The 17,513-nt window shown below is 40.7% G+C and overlaps 2 protein-coding genes across 9 annotated transcripts in view; one reads left to right on the top strand and one right to left on the bottom strand.

Annotated features, from left to right (window-relative positions):
• The window catches only part of rb1 (RB transcriptional corepressor 1), a 189,878-nt gene extending 184,597 nt beyond the window's left edge, over positions 1-5,281 (top strand). Inside the window, exon 27 of one of the 2 annotated variants that reach the window (XM_033032834.1) lies at positions 1,642-5,281. In XM_033032834.1, the coding sequence (XP_032888725.1) occupies positions 1,642-1,715 (74 nt within the window). In that variant the 3' untranslated portion in view covers positions 1,716-5,281. The remainder of the gene's footprint in view (positions 1-1,641) is intronic. The other variant, XM_033032835.1, reaches the window with a different exon arrangement.
• Positions 1-17,513, bottom strand: part of rcbtb2 (RCC1 and BTB domain containing protein 2) — a 79,892-nt gene that overhangs the window by 18,407 nt on the left and 43,972 nt on the right. For 2 of the 7 annotated variants that reach the window (XM_033032841.1, XM_033032837.1), the window contains exons 11-13: positions 17,196-17,326; positions 7,962-8,128; positions 1,941-3,096 (exon numbers count right to left, since the gene is read on the bottom strand). In XM_033032841.1, coding sequence (XP_032888732.1) covers positions 7,988-8,128; positions 17,196-17,326 — 272 coding nt within the window. In that variant the 3' untranslated portion in view covers positions 1,941-3,096; positions 7,962-7,987. Of the gene's footprint in view, positions 1-1,940; positions 3,097-6,109; positions 8,129-17,195; positions 17,327-17,513 lie in introns of those variants that run through there. The other 5 variants (XM_033032839.1, XM_033032838.1, XM_033032840.1 and 2 more) reach the window with 3 other exon arrangements.

Below are 17,513 nucleotides of genomic sequence, written 5' to 3'. Positions count from 1 at the left end.
ACATAACTAAAACTCTGATCTTGTGCTCTTCCAGTTTGCGGGGTTTTTCAATTTTGCGCAAAAATGGTACACGATAGCGCTACGATTTCTGACCAGGTTATTCACCATTTCGATTCAAGTTTCGTTCTGGTCGCTGGTATATTGTAAAAGTTATCGAGGTTTAAAAATCTTACGTAGATTCCTTCAGTCAGCGCCACAGATTGTCTTCTGTCAGCCAATGCCACGGCCGGGATGGCGATGCCCCTTCCTGCCCCACCGGCTGCAGCCTGTCCCGCCTCACTCACAAACTCCTTCCTCCCCTCCTCACAGTAACTTGTCTATCGTCTCCCCCACCACTGGCGGCGGTCGCGGGGGGGGGGGGGGGATTCAGTGGAGGCCCTAGTCCCGTCCCTCCCTCCCTCATCACTCACCCCTCTCCCCCGCCCACCCTCTGCGGCAAAGGCGTTCCCGTGTACCCGTCCCCCAGGGTCTGTCTCCTCCGCCGCCGCCGTTGTGGTAATTCACCCTCACGGCCTTCCTGGGGAGATCTTCTGCACCAGCTCATAAAAACTCGTGGCGAACATCGATTCCATCCCCCGTGGCCCGGCGGCGGCAGCGAGCAGGCAGGCAGGTGGGCATGGCGGGGACAGGCCGAGCAGCAGCGGGCGGGCAGGGCAGGGACGGGCTGAGCAGCAGCGGGCGGTCGGACAGGATGAGGACGGGCCGAACGGCGGCTAAGCCGGAGTGGACAGAGAGAGGGAGGGGGGGGACAGTTGGGTTGCAGGGTGGCCGAGCAATTTGCACAGAGTTTGAGTTTAAAAAAATGATGCAAACTGGTCCAATCGTCTTCAACGGGATTTAAACCACAGCTAACAATGAATGACCTGTAAAAGAAGGAACTGCAGATGATGCTTTTTATGGATGGTGGGAGAAAGGGAGTGACCGAGGGTAGGGGAAAGGAGAGGGAGGGAGGGATTGGGGGAGGGGCGGAGGAGAGGGGAAATATCCTGGGGAGATGAAGAGGGAGAATGGGGGATTAAGGGAGAGGAAGGGGTAGGGGGTGAGAGGGGAAAAGTGGGGGAGGTGGGGAGGAGAGGGAATAGAGGGAGAGGAGGGATAGTGGGGGGATACGGGGAGGTGAGGAGTGGGGGATAGGGAGGTGAGAGGAATTATGGAGGGGGGGAGTGACTGAGGGTAGGGGAAAGGAGAGGGACGGAGAGGCAAGGGAGGGTTTGGGGAGGGGAGGAGAGTGGAAAGAGGAGAGGGTGGGAGTGCTGGGGGATGAGTGGAAATGAGCCGTGGCCGGCGCAGTTGGCTATGCATGAGTGGTGCATTATTGCGATGGGGGGGACGGGTGAGTGGTTGAATATTGCATTGGGTAACGGGTTGCGTTGGGGGAACCAGGCCTCCCATGTGACAGGGACCCAACGGGTCCCACTTAGTCCAGTATGATTGAAATCTGACATCCGTCACCATCTAGCTAAACGACATTATTATGTGAATTTTCAGCAGTGGCGGAGATCATCTGAAGATTAAAAGGGTGCTCTAGGATTCAGATCATAAATTCTTAACCCTTTTACAATTCCAATAGTATATCATCTGGTTTAGTTTGTTTAAATCATTTTGGATAGAATTTCTTCATTTGTTTATGTTCTTCTACAGCATCCACAAGAAATAAGATACAAGAACAGAAAATGAAGGATGGGAGCAGCGACACAAAGAGGGATGAAAACTGATATTTCTTACTTCATGTGATTCAGGATGATGTTCACACTGCATCCGCGGCAGCAGAATCTTCATCGTTTTTGGTCTTGACTGATTTTTTTCACCCTCCCACTCTCTGATTTTGTTTTAGCCAAGGGAGTATTTCCTTTAAGAAACTCCAGTTAGAAATGTTCTTAAGTTATTTTAGAGAATTGTTTCTCTTAACATGATGCCTTAAGGGTCATATTTCTTGTGTGTGTGTGTGTGTGAAGAGTAATAAAATGTATAAGTAACAGAGCAGGACTGATGAAAGAAACTACTATTATTTTACCACTGAGCATTTCAAAAACTAACATGGGAATAATCTGAATTTTGCAGTAATGAACATGGGTATTCATCATACCAGACATAGAAAATTATTTATCTGGCCCTCTTTAGCCTACAAATGTACTGAATCACCAGACCAAATTACCTGTTTCTTTCTTTGCCATGTTAATGCAGTATATATTATCTTGCTACTTTCTTGCTGCCTTGCAATATTTCCCTGAACACAACATTTCAACCAACATCTGTCTTTGATTTGCATATTAAGGCAGAATGTAATTCTGATATCTGCTTGAGGACTTGTTCAAAGCGTCATGTCCCTGCCATGATTTAATCCATGGATGAGTTTTGTAATGCATGGCTAGGTCTGACCTGTTTCAAAGTGATCTTTACATTTCCCATGCGTATTGTTAATCAAGGCAACGTGTCTCAGTCAATGAAATGCAATTCCATCAACTTTCATCATGTTCTTTTTTTTAAATAAATTTATTTGCACACTCCATGGTTAAATACAAACAACATTTACTGTCTCAATTGCCATTTAGCTGTAATAAAGTAGGGGGAGGGGGGGGGCTTTCATTTGTTCAAAATGGCCACTTTATTTCCAGTAACCATTTTACATCTAGTCAGTTGCACACCTACCATTTTTGTTTTGGGTCTGTACAAAGCAATGAAATAAAGGCGATTAACTTTATTCATGAATGAAGAAAATGTGGCCTTAAAGATGTAGCATGTACACAGAATGTGCACTGTTTCAATTTTATTGATGTTTTTATTTATGCCTGATTTTACTTTTTACAAACTAAAACAAGTTTGACTTTAATTGAATTACTTCATCGTTGTTTGTAAATATACTTATCAAAACTTGGTTCTCGTATTGAGGCAAATGCTTTATGTTTGCAATATTAATAAGAAAGAGCTTGGACAAATGGTGCCATCTCACAATATCAGTGCATCGTGGAGTACTTTGCAGATGCAGTACTTTATAGTAGTAATGCAGAAAATGTGACCGCCAATTTACAAACAGCAGGATCCGAGAAACACCAGTGAAATAAATGACTATATCATCAATCAGCAGATGATGGATATCTGAAAGAAGACAGAAAAAGCTGAAAACACTCAGCATGTCATGTAGCATCTATGGAAGAATAAACAGAGTTAACTGGGTTCTTTGCCTCAAGTAAACAGTACATTGACTTCGAAAGCATAGTGTATATACATCACACAAAAAATGTGAAGGGGTTCTTAAATTTAGATAAACATATTACTAAACAATTAAGTTATGGTATCAGAAAATGCATGTACTTTTCTCCCAGGAGACAATATTTCTAGCAACTTAGATTGCCTTGTGATGGCAACAGCTGAGAACTGTTCTTGTTTGCATCAAATGATGAAAAATTGAGGAAAGATCATTGAACAGGTACCCAGTTCTGAAGAAGGAGCTTGCACCTAAAAATTAACTCTTTCTTTCTCCTGTGGCTCGACATAGACAATCTTGTTGACCTTATTCTTTACTTTCGTGTTTATATACTTGTAGAATCTCTTTGGATTCTCCTTTACCTTATTTGTCAAAGCTATGTCATGTCCTCGTTTTACTCTCCTGATTTCCCTCTTAAGTGTACTCCTGTTCTACACATACTGACACCAGCTGCCTATAACTGACATTTGCCTCCTTTTTCTTGAACAGTTCCTCATTATCATCCAGGGTTCCTATTCCTGCCAGCCTTGCCTTTCACTTTAACATGGTGCCCCTGAACTATTCCTATCTCATGTTTTAAAACTTCCCACTTTCCAGATGTCTCTTTGCCTGCACGCAGCCTTCTCCACTCGATATTTGAAAGTTCCTGCCTAAGATGTTCAAAATTGGCCCTGCCAAAATTGAGGATTTCAGTTTTTGGACCAATCCTATCCTTTCCCATTACTATTTTCCATTACTATACCAAAGTGCTCGCTCACTAACATTTCAAGCACCTGCCCTGCCCTGCCCTGCCTTATTTCCCAAGAGAAGGTTGCGTTTTGCCCCTTCTCTAGTAGGGCTATCTACATATTGATTGATAACATTTTCCTGAACACGCTAAGCAAAATCCCTCCCCATCCAATCTCTTAGCACTACGATAGTCCCAGTTGATATTTGGAAAGTTAAGATCCCCCCATGACAACAGTCCTATTATTCTTGCAACTGTCTGCAAGATCTCCCTACATATTTCTCCCATTCTACGAGATTTTGGTATTTTATCCATCCCCTTCCTACAATCGCCACACCTTAAAAAGACCTTGATTTTTTTTTTGTAGTTCTGACAAAGGGTAGTTGACGAATTATTGTTTCTCTTTCCACCAATGACTTGCTGAGTGTTTCTTGCATGTTCTTTCTTTCAAATTAAATAACCAGATTGTTTATTTGGATGGAGGATAATTGCTGGCAAGGACTAAGGAAACTCCTTTATCATCTTTAAATACTGCTACAAGATATTTTGCATTCATCAGTGAGGCTAACCCATCAGTTGAATATTTCACCCAGACGACAAATTATCTGACAGAACCTCCTCCTCTGCACTTCATATTGTGTGTTCGTATCTATGGAGTTTGAACCTGTAGAATGAAGATTTCTGCAGTTTGAACCTTGAGAGACAAAGTGCTTGCACTGGGTTAAGGCTAATATCTATAAAAGTATGACAAAGTGCACTATTGTTTTATATTTGTGCATTTAAACAGTATTGGAATTTTGAACTAATGCACTATTTAACTTTGTAGTGATTACCAATATATGTAACTGCATTATGTACACTACGGCATGAATATGAAGCCACACTATTCCACACTGGCTTATATACCTCAAGTATACGGAACATAACCTTCAGAACTGGGATGGCGACTACTACACCAAAATGTTGTAGGTTTCTTGTTTTGATGAAGATATTGCAAAGTAATCTATGCCATGGTAAAAATAGATACTTGTACCTTTCTGGAAATAGTTTTCCGTAGTGATTCTGTTTGCGTTTTGATGTAACAGCTAACTGAGAACTTAATGTTCCTGTCTATAATGGCATAACAAGTTCTATACCATGAGTATGAGTAGTAATCTTAAATAATTGTCATCTTTTTCCATCTCTGGGCAGATGGCATAGTTTGAATATCTATGATTAATAGCACACAGAAGTCTGTACTCATTTTTGTGCAGCAAGATATCTCTTTGTACTGCACATTATGGACGAAGGTACCGTTTTTATAAATATAATAAAATGTCTGAGATTTTTTAAATAAAGATATGGCAGTAGATCAGATTTGGAAGTGTCAGTACTGATGGCTAATCCCTTTAGGAGAAAATAAGCTCTTGCACACGGCGTTAGCTATCAGTAAATACTGGGTTCGCAATCATTAATATATTATCCAAGTGCCATGTCCGATTGTTTGAACCAGACCAGAGTAATCAATCAGGTTACTCTGATCCTACTCATTAAACTCTCCTTTTAAAAAAAAAAAGGAAATTTGACATAATTGTTGCTGTTTAGGTCCTGAATAACTCATCCACTGACTTTACTTCAATTATCAGCACTGCTCAATGCATCCAGATCAAGTGACAGGTGGCAGGCTACCTATTCAGCACAGGTGCAGAAATGCTTTGGTTTGTTCCTTTCAATATCAATTCTAAATGGACCCAGAATATCACACCACTCGAGTCTCATGCCGAGGTAGCTTTGCATCTACACCAGTGATGAATGGTAACTTTTTCCATTGTGCAACATTTTAATCATTTATTTTTAGGTTTAGTTTAGAGATACAGCACGGAACCAGGCCCTTTGGCCCACCGAGTCCGCACCGACCAGCGATCCTCGCGCATTAACGCTATCCTGCACTCACGAGGGACAATTTATACTTATACCAAGCCAAATAACCTACAAACCTGTACGTCTTTGGATTGTGGGAGGAAACCGAAGATCTCGAAGAAAACTCACGCAGTCACAGGGAGAACGTACAAACTCCATATAGACAGCACCCGTAGTAGGGATCGAACCCAGATCTCCGGCACTGCAAGCACTGTAAGGCACCAACTCTACCGCTGCGACACTGTGCCACCCGTAGATATTGAATATATCAGAGAAGCTAAAATACCACTTTAATTTTAATTCAACAAGTTAAATATAGTCTTAATACCAACATCCAGTTTCAAAACTAACCATATGTTTTTGATGTAAATAAACAGATTATACTAAACATTCCATGCTTTAAGCATACAGTTTTCTTGAATATGAAAGTAACTTTTAAAATAAAAAATTCTGTTATAATTCTGCAATAAGTTTGAGATGAATTTAATTATTATTCATAACATAAAATGCCCAAACCAATTACAACAACACTCAAGACAAATAAAACAATAAGTTTGCTCCTCTAAATTATAAATATATTTTCCAGTTATTAAAATGTCCTTTTGTTTTCACGTTAGTAAACTATTTTTAAAAGTAACTTGCATTTGCTTCTTGTTGGCAATGACAAACATGATTAAAACCTTTGCCACAGGAGTCTGACATGTATACAGGTCAAATGTTCACTCAAACCCTTAATGGTTTACATTTCCTGCCCATAATTGTGGTTAGCAATATTGTATGAATTAAGATTCCCCCATGTTAATCCCACTCGGTTCAGTGTATAAATGCATACAGAGGGAAGCTGTCCTGTTAAATATATTAGATAATTTCAAATTAGTTATTTAAGATGAGGTGCTTGATCAGAGTAAAATATTGTTGTATTATGCCTCATCCATTCCTCACATTTTAATATTCCAGTATCCTTGTAGAATGCAGAAGTGACTTTATTATGATCGTAGAAATGAAGATTGTTACCCGCTTATCTGGTTCGTCTGATGAAATACTAGTAGTGAATTGGGAGCAACTTTCATGAATGAATGATCCACTACTCAATCTTCAGGTGTGATTATATATATATATGTATATATCGTTTGAACAGGTAGCTTCATAGTCATGTATCATAAAGTAGTCACAATGCAATAAATTTGATGAGCGATAAATGACAGTCACTGCACAAATTCCTTTCAAAAGTTTTTTCTGCTGTGAAATATAATAAGGTGACCATTAAAAGATCCAGACTGCAGTGCAATCTCCTTTGTCCAGCATGTATTCTGGTTTAAAATGTCACATAACTCAAATATGTTTGTGTCAATCAGATGGAAAGTTCCAGCTGTGGGATTCCAGCAGCAACATCAGAGCAAAGGTTCATGTTTTAAAATGTAGGAAGTGCACTGTTGAACCTCCATGTTTTTGCTTTATATATAAAAGTGCATTTATTCCAAATTATCCAACTATATTTCTTGGTGACATTCTCAGCAGTTATGAGATTAATTTATCATTTTATGGTTGACAGACTGATATGAAATATCTGACTGAAGGAACCACAACACAAATTTCTGAAAGTAAAGGCAGGATATTTAGTTGCCAATTGAATTTTGGATATTATTCAATAATTTCACAGAAAGCATCGTGAGTAATTGGTGCAAAAAATTAGGTAAATAGATATGCATGTGTGACATTTGTGCCATTCCCTTTGCAACCCTCCCCTTCCCAACGAGCAGATGAAACATATATGGAAGATCTCAGATTTAACCGTTGACTGTGCTGAGACTGCAACAGCAGTGCCATAATATGTGACTTAAGGTGAGAAGAAAAACCAGACAAAGCATGACTGCAGACCATAATCCAGCATCCACTTGCTGGAACAATGAATCTGGGTTCCAAGCAAGAATTCAATTGTACCACCAAACAAATAGCCTATTTAAAGTTAATAATGCAATGGTAACTTGGTCATAGTCATAGTGGGTATCCATGAACATGTATCCCTGCCAAAGGTGATACCTGAAGGATTGGTGGACTAACTCGCGCAGAGGGGCATCAAAAAGAATCTTCCCCCATAAGGAACATTTAATTTACAAATAAAAACGTCACCTTCTTTGGATATTTGAGTTGCTGCTTCAGTTCCGGAATGCCCCATGTTTGCCAGCCTTGCTTATGAAGTCCTTTAGGAGCTCATGGTCCATATCACCAAAACCCTGTGTTTGTGTCACGGCTGTCAAATGATTGACACAGAATTTAAAGCAAAATTCTTCCAACCCCTGGAAAAACAATTCAGCACTTCATTTACCCTAAAGCATTACACTTACCGAAAATATTATGTTCAAAGTGACACTGCTAAAAAGATCATGGTATAGTCACAACATATCTCTATTGTTAGTTGGTCTGGGAAAGTACCAAGAGAAGGTTTCTTTAATCATCTGAGATCTGAGGTATTGCTAGGCCTAACATTTTTTTTACCTCAGCCCATCTGCACTTCATTAGTTTTGACTCTCCAATCATCCTTCCTATCATTAAATATATTTATCCTTGATTATTCTCCTTTTTCACAATTTTCCCAACTAATTATATAATTTTTTTTAAGTTGGTAAGAGTTCAGGGCCAGCACATCCTAGTAAGAGTGAATGGCAAATGTGGTAAGATTAGGGAGCTTTGAGATAAAAAAGGATATTGAAGGTGTGATCAGGAAAAATAGAAATCATATAACAAGCATAATATTAGTAACTGGAATAGAGTTGAGGAATATAGTATGTTGGAGAAAACTGAAAAAGGAAATTAAGAGGACAAAATGAGGCCATGAAATACCTTTGGCAATCCCAAGACATTCCACAACAGGACTAAGGGTGGCCAGAGAACTTTGTTCCCTTTGGGACCAATGGGGTGAGATCCTATATAAATACCTCATCTGGGCTTTGTTCCACAGAGGCCCTGGAGCGGTTGGAGCAGCGGGTGCAGCGTTCCCCACTCTGCAACGTTCCATCACATTTCAAAATAAGTGGGCTTGAGGAAGCCGCTGATTGGTGGAAGCGGACTAGAGGAAGCAGCTGATTTCTTCCAGCACTTTGTATTGTATCCTGGGTAAGGGGGGAGAATGAGGGCCCTGGCGGTTTACTGTGCTGGATTTCAAATGTGGGAAGTCATGGAGTCTCATAGCCTTCCAGACGTCCACATCTGTGCCAGGTGCGTCGAGATGGGGCTCCTAAGGGACCGTATTAGGAACTTGGAGCAGCAGCTCGATGACCTGTCCAGTCAGGGAGAGTGAGGAGGTCATAGAGAGGAGTTATAGAGAGGTGGTCACTCCAAGACCACGGGAGGCAGACAAGTGGGTCACGGTTAGTAGGGGCAGAGGCAGGGACTAGAGAGTACCCCGGTGGCTGTACACATTGGAAATAAGTACTCCTGTTTGAGTACTGTTGGGGGGGACAGCCTATCTGGGAGTACCGACAGCGGCCGGGCCTCCGGCACAAAGACCGGCCCTGTTGCTCAGAAGGGTAGGGAAAAGAAGAGGAGGGCAATAGTAATAAGGGACTATAGTTAGGGGGTCAGATAGGCGATTCTGTGGACGCAGTCAGGAGACCCGGATGGTAGTTTGCCTCCCTGGTGCCAGGGTCTGGGATGTGTGCACGTGTCCAAGATATCCTGAAATGGGGAGAGAGGATGCTGAGATCGTGGTACATATAGGTACCAATGACAGGTAGAAAAAGAGAAGAGGATCTGAAAGGAGAATTTAGGGAGTTAGGAAGAGAGTTAAGGAGAAGGACCGCAAAAGTAACAATCTAAGGATTACTGCCTGTGCCACGCGACAGTAACAGTAGGAATGGAGTGAGGTGGAGGATAAATAAGTGGCTGAGGGATTGGTGCAGAGGGCAGGGATTCAAGTTTCTGGATCATTGGGACCTCTATTGGGGAAGGTGTGACCTGTACAAAAAGGACGGGTTGCACTTGAACCCGAGGGGGACCAATATCCTGGCGGGGAGATTTGCAAAGGCTACTGGGGAGACTTTAAACTAGAACGGTTGGGGGGAGGGACTCAAATAGAGAAATCTAGTAGGACAGTGTGTGGGGCAGGAGGCAGAGAAGGGAAGCGCTCAGACCCAACATGTAGGGGAGAAACATGGTTGCAGAATGGCTGTGATTGGAAACTAAATATTCCAGGATTTCGTTGCTTCAGGTGTGATAGAATTGGAGAGGCAAGAGGTGGAGGTGTTGCATTGCTTGTCAGGGAAGATATTACAGCAGTGCTTTGGCAGGATAGATTAGAGGGCTCGTCTAGGGAGGCTATTTGGGTGGAACTGAGAAATGGGAAAGGTGTAGCAACACTTATAGGGGTGTATTATAGACCGCCTAATGGGGAGCGAGAATTGGAAGAGCAAATATGTAAGGAGATAGCAGATATTAGTAGTAAGCACAAGGTAGTGATTGTGGGAGATTTCAATTTTCTACACATCGACTGGGAAACACATTCTGTAAAAGGGCTGGATGGTTTGGAGTTTGTAAAATGTGTGCAGGATAGTTTTTTGCAGCAATACATAGAGGTACCTACTAGAGAAGGGGCAGTGCTGGACCTCCTGTTAGGAAATGAGACAGGTCAGGTGGCGGAGGTATGTGTTGGGGAGCACTTCGGGATCACAATACCATTAGTTTCAATATAATTATGGAGAAGGTCAGAACTGGACCCAGGGTTGAGATTTTTGATTGGAGAAAGGCCAACTTTGAGGAGATGCGAAAGGATTTAAAAGGAGTGAATTGGGACATTTTGTTTTATGGGAAGGATGTAGAAGAGAAATGGAGGACATTTAAAGGTGAAATTTTAACAGTACAGAATCTTTATGTCCCTTGTTCGGTTGAAAGGAAAGAGGAATAATTGGAAAGAGCCAAGGTTTTCAAGGGAAATTGGACACTTGGTTCGGAAAAAGAAAGAGATCTACAATAATTATAGGCAGCATGGAGTAAATGAGGTGCTGGAGGAGTATAAAGAATGTAAAAAGAATCTTAAGAAAGAAATTAGAAAAGCTAAAAGAAGATATGAGGTTGCTTTGGCAAGTAAGGTGAAAGTAAATCCAAAGGGTTTCCACAGCTACATTAATAGCAAAAGGATAACGAGGGATAAAATTGGTCCATTTGAGAGTCAGAGTGGACAGCTATCTGCAGAGCCAAAAAGAGATGGCGGAGATATTGAACAATTTATTTTCTTCGTTATTCACCAAGGAGAAGGATATTGAATTATATGAGGTAAGGGAAACAAGTAGAGTAGCTATGGAAACTATGAGATTCAAAGAAGAGGAAGTACTGACACTTTTGGAAAATATAAAAGTGGATAAGTCTCCAGGTCCTGACAGGATATTCCCTAGGACATTGAGGGAAGTTAGTGTAGAAATAGCAGGGGCTATGACAGAAATATTTCAAATGTCATTCGAAACGGGAATGGTGCCGGAGGATTGGCATACTGCGCAAATTGTTCCATTGTTTAAAAAGGGTTCTAAGAGTAAACCTAGCAATTATAGACCTGTTAGTTTGACGTCAGTGGTGGGCAAATTAATGGAAAGAATACTTAGAGATAATATATATAAGCATCTGGATAAACAGGGTCTGATTAGGAACAATCAACATGGATTTGTGCCTGGAAGGTCATGTTTGACTAATCTTCTTGAATTTTTTGAAGAGGTTACTAGGGAAATTGATGAGGGTAAAGCGGTGGATGTTGTCTATATGGACTTCAGTAAGGTCTTTTGACAAGGTTCCACATGGTTGGGTATTAATGGTGGAGTAGCAAGATGGATTCAACAGTGGCTGAATGGGAGATGCCAGAGAGTAATGGTGGATGGCTGTTTGTCAGGTTGGAGGCCGGTTACTAGTGGGGTGCCTCAGGGATCTGTGTTGGGTCCACTGTTGTTTGTCATATACATCAAAGATCTGGATGATGGTGTGGTAAATTGGATTAGTAAGTATGCAGATGATAAGGTGGTGGTGTGGATAATGAAGTAGATTTTTAAAGTCTACAGAGAGATTTAGGCCATTTGGAAGAGTGGGCTGAAAGTTGTCAGATGGAGTTTAATGCTGATAAGTGTGAGGTGCTACATCTTGGCAGGACAAATCAAAATATAATGTACATGGTAAATGGTAGCGAATTGAGGAATGCAGTTGAACAGAGGGATCTAGGAATAACTGTGCATAGTTCTGGCCTTTATAATTCAGAGCATTGAGTATAGAAGTTGGGATGTGATGTTAAAATTGTCCAAGGCATTGGTGAGCCCAATTCTGGAGTATGGTGTACAATTTTGGTCGCCAAATTATAGGAAAGATGTCAACAAAATAAAGAGAGTACAGAGGAAATTTACTAGAATGGTGCCTGGGTTTCAGCACCTAAGTTACAGAGAAATGTTGAACAAGTTAGGTATTTATTCTTTGGAGCGCAGAAGGTTAAGGGGTGACTTGATAGAGGTCTTTAAAATGATGAGAGGGATAGACAGAGTTGACGTGGATAAGCTTTTTCCTTTGAGAGTAGGGAAGATTCAAACAAGAGGACATGATTGGAGAATTAAGGGACAAAAGTTTTGGGGTAACATGAGGGGGAACTTCTTTACTCAGAGAATGGTAGCTGTGTGGAATGAGCTTCCAGTGAAAATGGTGGAGGCAGGTTCGATTTTATAATTTAAAAATAAATTGGATAGGTATATGGACGGGAAAGGAATGGAGGGTTATGGTCTGAATGCAGGTAGATGGGACTAGGTGAGAGTAAGTGTTCGGCACGGACTAGAAGGGCCGAGATGGCTTGTTTCCGTGCTGTAATTGTTATATGGTTATATTCATTAAGTAGAAAAAATGGATGATAGTGAGTTTAGTGAGGGGTATGTGGATAATTTAGACCAGGTCAATATTAAGGATGAGGAGGTGTTGGATATGATGGAATGCATAAGAACTAATTAATCCCCAAATACAGATGAGACACCAGTTTATTAAGGGAAGCTAGGGAGGAGACAGCTGGGAGGCTACAACAGAGATTTGTGTATCTTTGTCAACCATAGATGTGGTGCAGGAAAACTGAAGGATAGCTAATGTTCCTTCCTTTAAGGGTAGCAGGGATAAATCAAAACTACAGACCAGTAAGCCTTATAGCAGTGGTTAAGGAATTAAGAAAATGCTAAGGGATAGGGTTTATGTATATTTGGATTGGTCAATGATAGTCAGCATGGCTTTGAACAGGAAATTCCTGTCACACTCATTTTTTTGAGGAGGTAACTAAAGAATTGAAGGTAGAACAAGAGATGTGGTCTTTATGGACTTTAATAAAGCATTTGATAAGGCCCCTCATGATAGCCTGGTCCAGAGGTTTCAGATACATGGGATCCAAAATTATTTTGGTGATATGAGGCAGAGGGTGGTGATGGAAGCATGTTTGTCAATGAAAAATGTGACCAGTAGTGTGCCACAGAAATCAGTGATGTACCCTTGTGTTTGTGATTGATTTGATCAATTCAATTCAGCCCCTCCTGGCCGACCCACTAATTCTATGTTTTCCTATTTTGCATCTCTATTTTCTTATAATTTGTGCCTCAGCCAGACCCTCAATTATGTTATTACTTCTTTCTTCTCCATCTATCTTGAATGCAACGTAGTTAGGAATATTAAATTCTCAAATCTATCTTTTTAAAACAAGTTATTTATAGTGCTACTATGTCATCAAGGCACCTTGTCCCTGCATCTAAACAACATAATTTAACCACAAGGCGCATCTATGCACCTGAATGCCAAATTCATATCAAACTATTTTGCATTTACCCTCAGTATAATCTCTCCTATTTCTAATAGTTATTTATCACTGGTCCACAAAAATACTGGAGAAATTCAGCGGGTGCAGCAGCATCTATGGAGCGAAGGAGATAGGCAACGTTTCGGCCTGAAACGTTGCCTATCTCCTTCGCTCCATAGATGCTGCTGCACCCGCTGAGTTTCTCCAGCATTTTTATGTACCTTTGATTTTCCAGCATCTGCAGTTCCTTCTTAAACACAGTTATTTACCACTTGTCTCTCCAACTTTATGCTAATTTCTTCTCTAACATTTCTCTTGCCATTTATTCTGCTAACCTCCACGACTATAGTTACTTCCAAGCAGTTATTTGTCGACTCTGTTGGGGTGCAATATGTTCATTTAAACATATCTGTTCTTTTCAACACTGAATGCAATAATCCAAAAAGCAGAATCCTTTCCTTATGCACTACCCAGAAACAACAGATCTTCAAAGATAGGATGATTCAAGTACACACATTACCACAATGAAGGGAAAGGCACCCAAAGCTAAAGCTACCTGGATTAGTAAATATATAGACATATAAAAGGAAACAAGAAAAAGAAAGATAGTAATATATTTAAGGTTCATAAAATTGCAAAGAATCGACCAATTGCAAAAAATTGGAAGACAATCTGAAAGTAAGTGGCACAAAAAGAAAACAAACAGCTTACGTAACAAGAGAATGCAAAGTCTTTCAGAAAGATATAAAAAGTAAAACGGTCAAAAGAAAGATGAGATAAACAGTGCATAAAGGAGATCTTGTGGTAGGTAAGATATGGATACTGTACTGAATGAATATATCAGTCTTCAATAAATAAAACGATGCTGCCAATTAATAGGAGGAGAAAGAAGTGACGTTGAGTGGGATCAAAAGCGGTAATTTGGTTGCAATGATTGAAGTAAAGGTAGTCACTCAGACCTGATAAGATGAGGTAGATTTGAGGATTTGGCCCACAATGCTTGTGTCAAACATAATGCCCAGCTGAACCAATCTCATTTGCCTGTACATGGGATTGAAGAAATGGAGAATCAAGAAGGATATTACAAAGTCATCTTAGGCCAGTGGCTGTTTTGAATGACCTCAAGTTTATAATGGGTAAAATAAGAGAGACCAAGCAGTTGTACATTGGAAAAATAAACTAAAAATAAAAGCATGAGTCAGCACCAGAAGCTGAAACAGAGGCAGAGTCAGGTTACAGAACAGATATTACAGAATGGTGATGCCCGTGCTGCTGGTATCATTCAAAGTTCATCTGGGATCCAGTACATCCCCAAGATTATGAAAAGTGTGATCACTCTTAACAAAGGGATGGAGTTTGTGACCAAAAGTGAAGATAACTGGAGGATTTTTTTAGAATTTAATGCTGAATGCTGGATAAACTGCCCATCGAGTTAGGAGCTGTGGAGAGTTCAAGGAAATTGGTAATGATGTGGAACTGTGTAATTTCAGCACACACTTATAAACTGACATATTTTCATTTGATGTCCCCCAGGAGAACCTGTTTGTGGGAAGGAGGAAGGAAGCAAGAGTGGATTCTTGGGGGTGGGGACACCAGAAGGAGAAATGCCAGAGTAGAAAGAATAAACATCACAGATAATTCTCTGACTATGACAGTGCAAATAAAATGGATCCATCCCAGTCAAGTTCTAGTCAGAAACAGCAGTGAGGAAATGTTGGAAGAGAATGGTGCACCGGGTCTGAGTAGCAGGCAGATCAAGAATGATCCAATGGGACAGTTTAGCTTTGATTCAGTCACATAGATTGTCACTGGTGACCCGAGTACTTTATAACAGTAGAGCCTCAGCTGAAACCTTTGTTCATGCTTTCGTTTTTAACACCGGTACGGTATGGTACCAAAGAAATTATATTACTGGACGAATAAATCAGCGGTCACGCCAAGATATTTGGGGGATTTAAATTTAGTTAATTAAATAAATCTGAAATGTTTAGATATTTTGGGACTAGAAGGGAATCAAACATTCTGATCATAGAGTGATTGCTGAAGTTTACATCACCTATAATCTTACTGAATCGCAGAACAAGCTTGGTCGCCTACTCCTAAACCTACTAATGTTGTATTCGTTACTGGGCCATGGTCAGAATCTGATTGGAGGTATTAAGGCTTGAAATTCCATGGTTATTGAACTGAAATGTTCTCTCTTTCTTCACATATGCTATGTGATCTATTTCAAACATTCTCTGTATTTAACCCATAAATTAAGAACATATTCAAGAAATAGAAAGAAAAAAGGAATTTGTATATGGAAAGTAATAAATATGTAGTTTCCTGTCCGGAAACATCTCGATCTGGTTTGGAAACAGCTCTGCCCAGGACAGGAAGGCTCTGCAGAGAGTAGTGCGTTTGGCCGAACGCACCATGGGAACTACACTCACCCCCTTGCAGGACCTATAGACCAAGAGGTGCAGATCCAGTGCCAGCAAGATAATGAAGGACCCCTACCACCCCAGCAACAGACTGTTCCAGCTGCTACGGTCAGGCAAGCGCCTCCGCTGTCATGCTGCGAAAACAGAGAGGATGAGACAGAGTTTCTTCCCACAGGCCATCAGGACTGTAAACTCTGATCTCACCAGGGACTAATTTACTGTTGTGTCTTTTAAAAAAAAAATAGTAAATACTGGTTCTGTTCTGTTGTTTTGCACAATCCCGCAGGCATTACCACTTTCATTTCACTGTACATCTTGTATGTGTGTGACAAATAAAGTTGACGACTTGAGTTTAGAGGAGGCAGGACAAAAGATGAGAAGTGATGAGAAATTTTAGTTATAGGATCAGAGTGAACAAGCTGGGATTGTTCTCCTTAGAGCAGAGGAAGTTTACAAGATCATTAGTTGTTTAATTGGGTAGAGGGAAGCTGGTCCTTTCATCATGTGTAGGAAGAAACTGCTGATGCTGGTTTAAACCAAAGGTAGACACTAAAAGCTGGAGTAACTCAGCGGATCAGACAGCATCTTTGGAGAAAAGGAATAGGTAATGTTTCTTCAGACTGAGAGTCGGGAAAGGGAAACGAGAGGTAAAGACTGCGATGTAGAGAGATATAGAACAAATGATTGAAAGATATGCAAAAAAGTAATGATGATAAAGGAAACAGGCCATTGTTAGCTGTGGCCTAGGTGAGAACGAGTACAGGCAATGAGACAGCGAGTCTTGTTCTTCAGGGAGCTTGTTTGGATTTGGCCTCCTTCTATGCTGCAACAAATCCAAGAGAAAAAGTAATGGCATATATGCAAGTTCAGTGCTACAGAGCCAGGAGATTAGGGTTATGGCAGACAAACATATGTTAGTCTAGTAAGCCCCTTTCATACTGATAGAGGTCAGGATGGACCAAATAGGAAGATGTTTATAAGGGATAATTTTTAGTCCTCATGAACACAGACCGAATGGGCTTAATACTCTCCTTCAGTATTGTAACATACTACGATGAACTGAAAGGTTCTTAATTCTATCAAATCCGTGAAAGGGGTAGAAGGATTATAATGAATATGTTTAACACAAATAGTTTTTTCTCAGTTCCCTACCTTTGCTTGGTATTTTACTGCAGCAGATAGTAAAGTGAAGGCATTCTCCACGGAAATACCTTGTTTAATGGTCTGCTCACAGAGGTTTTTCAAGCTGTTTTCTCTGTAAAATGCTGCCAAATCCAAAAGGCCTGCAAGATAAAAACAGTAATAATATTTAACTGGATTTTTCAAACGTGTCTGACAAAAGAGACACGTTCAAAATTGAACCAACTTGTATTTTAATTGCTTAATATGTGGTATATCTTACGCCTGTGTAGTACAGAAATTAAGGGAAATGGCCAGCCAGGTTTTCAATCAGTCAACCTCTGCAAGTAT

This window comes from Amblyraja radiata, chromosome 14 (assembly GCF_010909765.2).
Source record: "Amblyraja radiata isolate CabotCenter1 chromosome 14, sAmbRad1.1.pri, whole genome shotgun sequence".
In the NCBI taxonomy this organism is placed as follows: domain Eukaryota; kingdom Metazoa; phylum Chordata; class Chondrichthyes; order Rajiformes; family Rajidae; genus Amblyraja; species Amblyraja radiata.
This window is presented reverse-complemented; position numbering and strand designations above follow the sequence as displayed.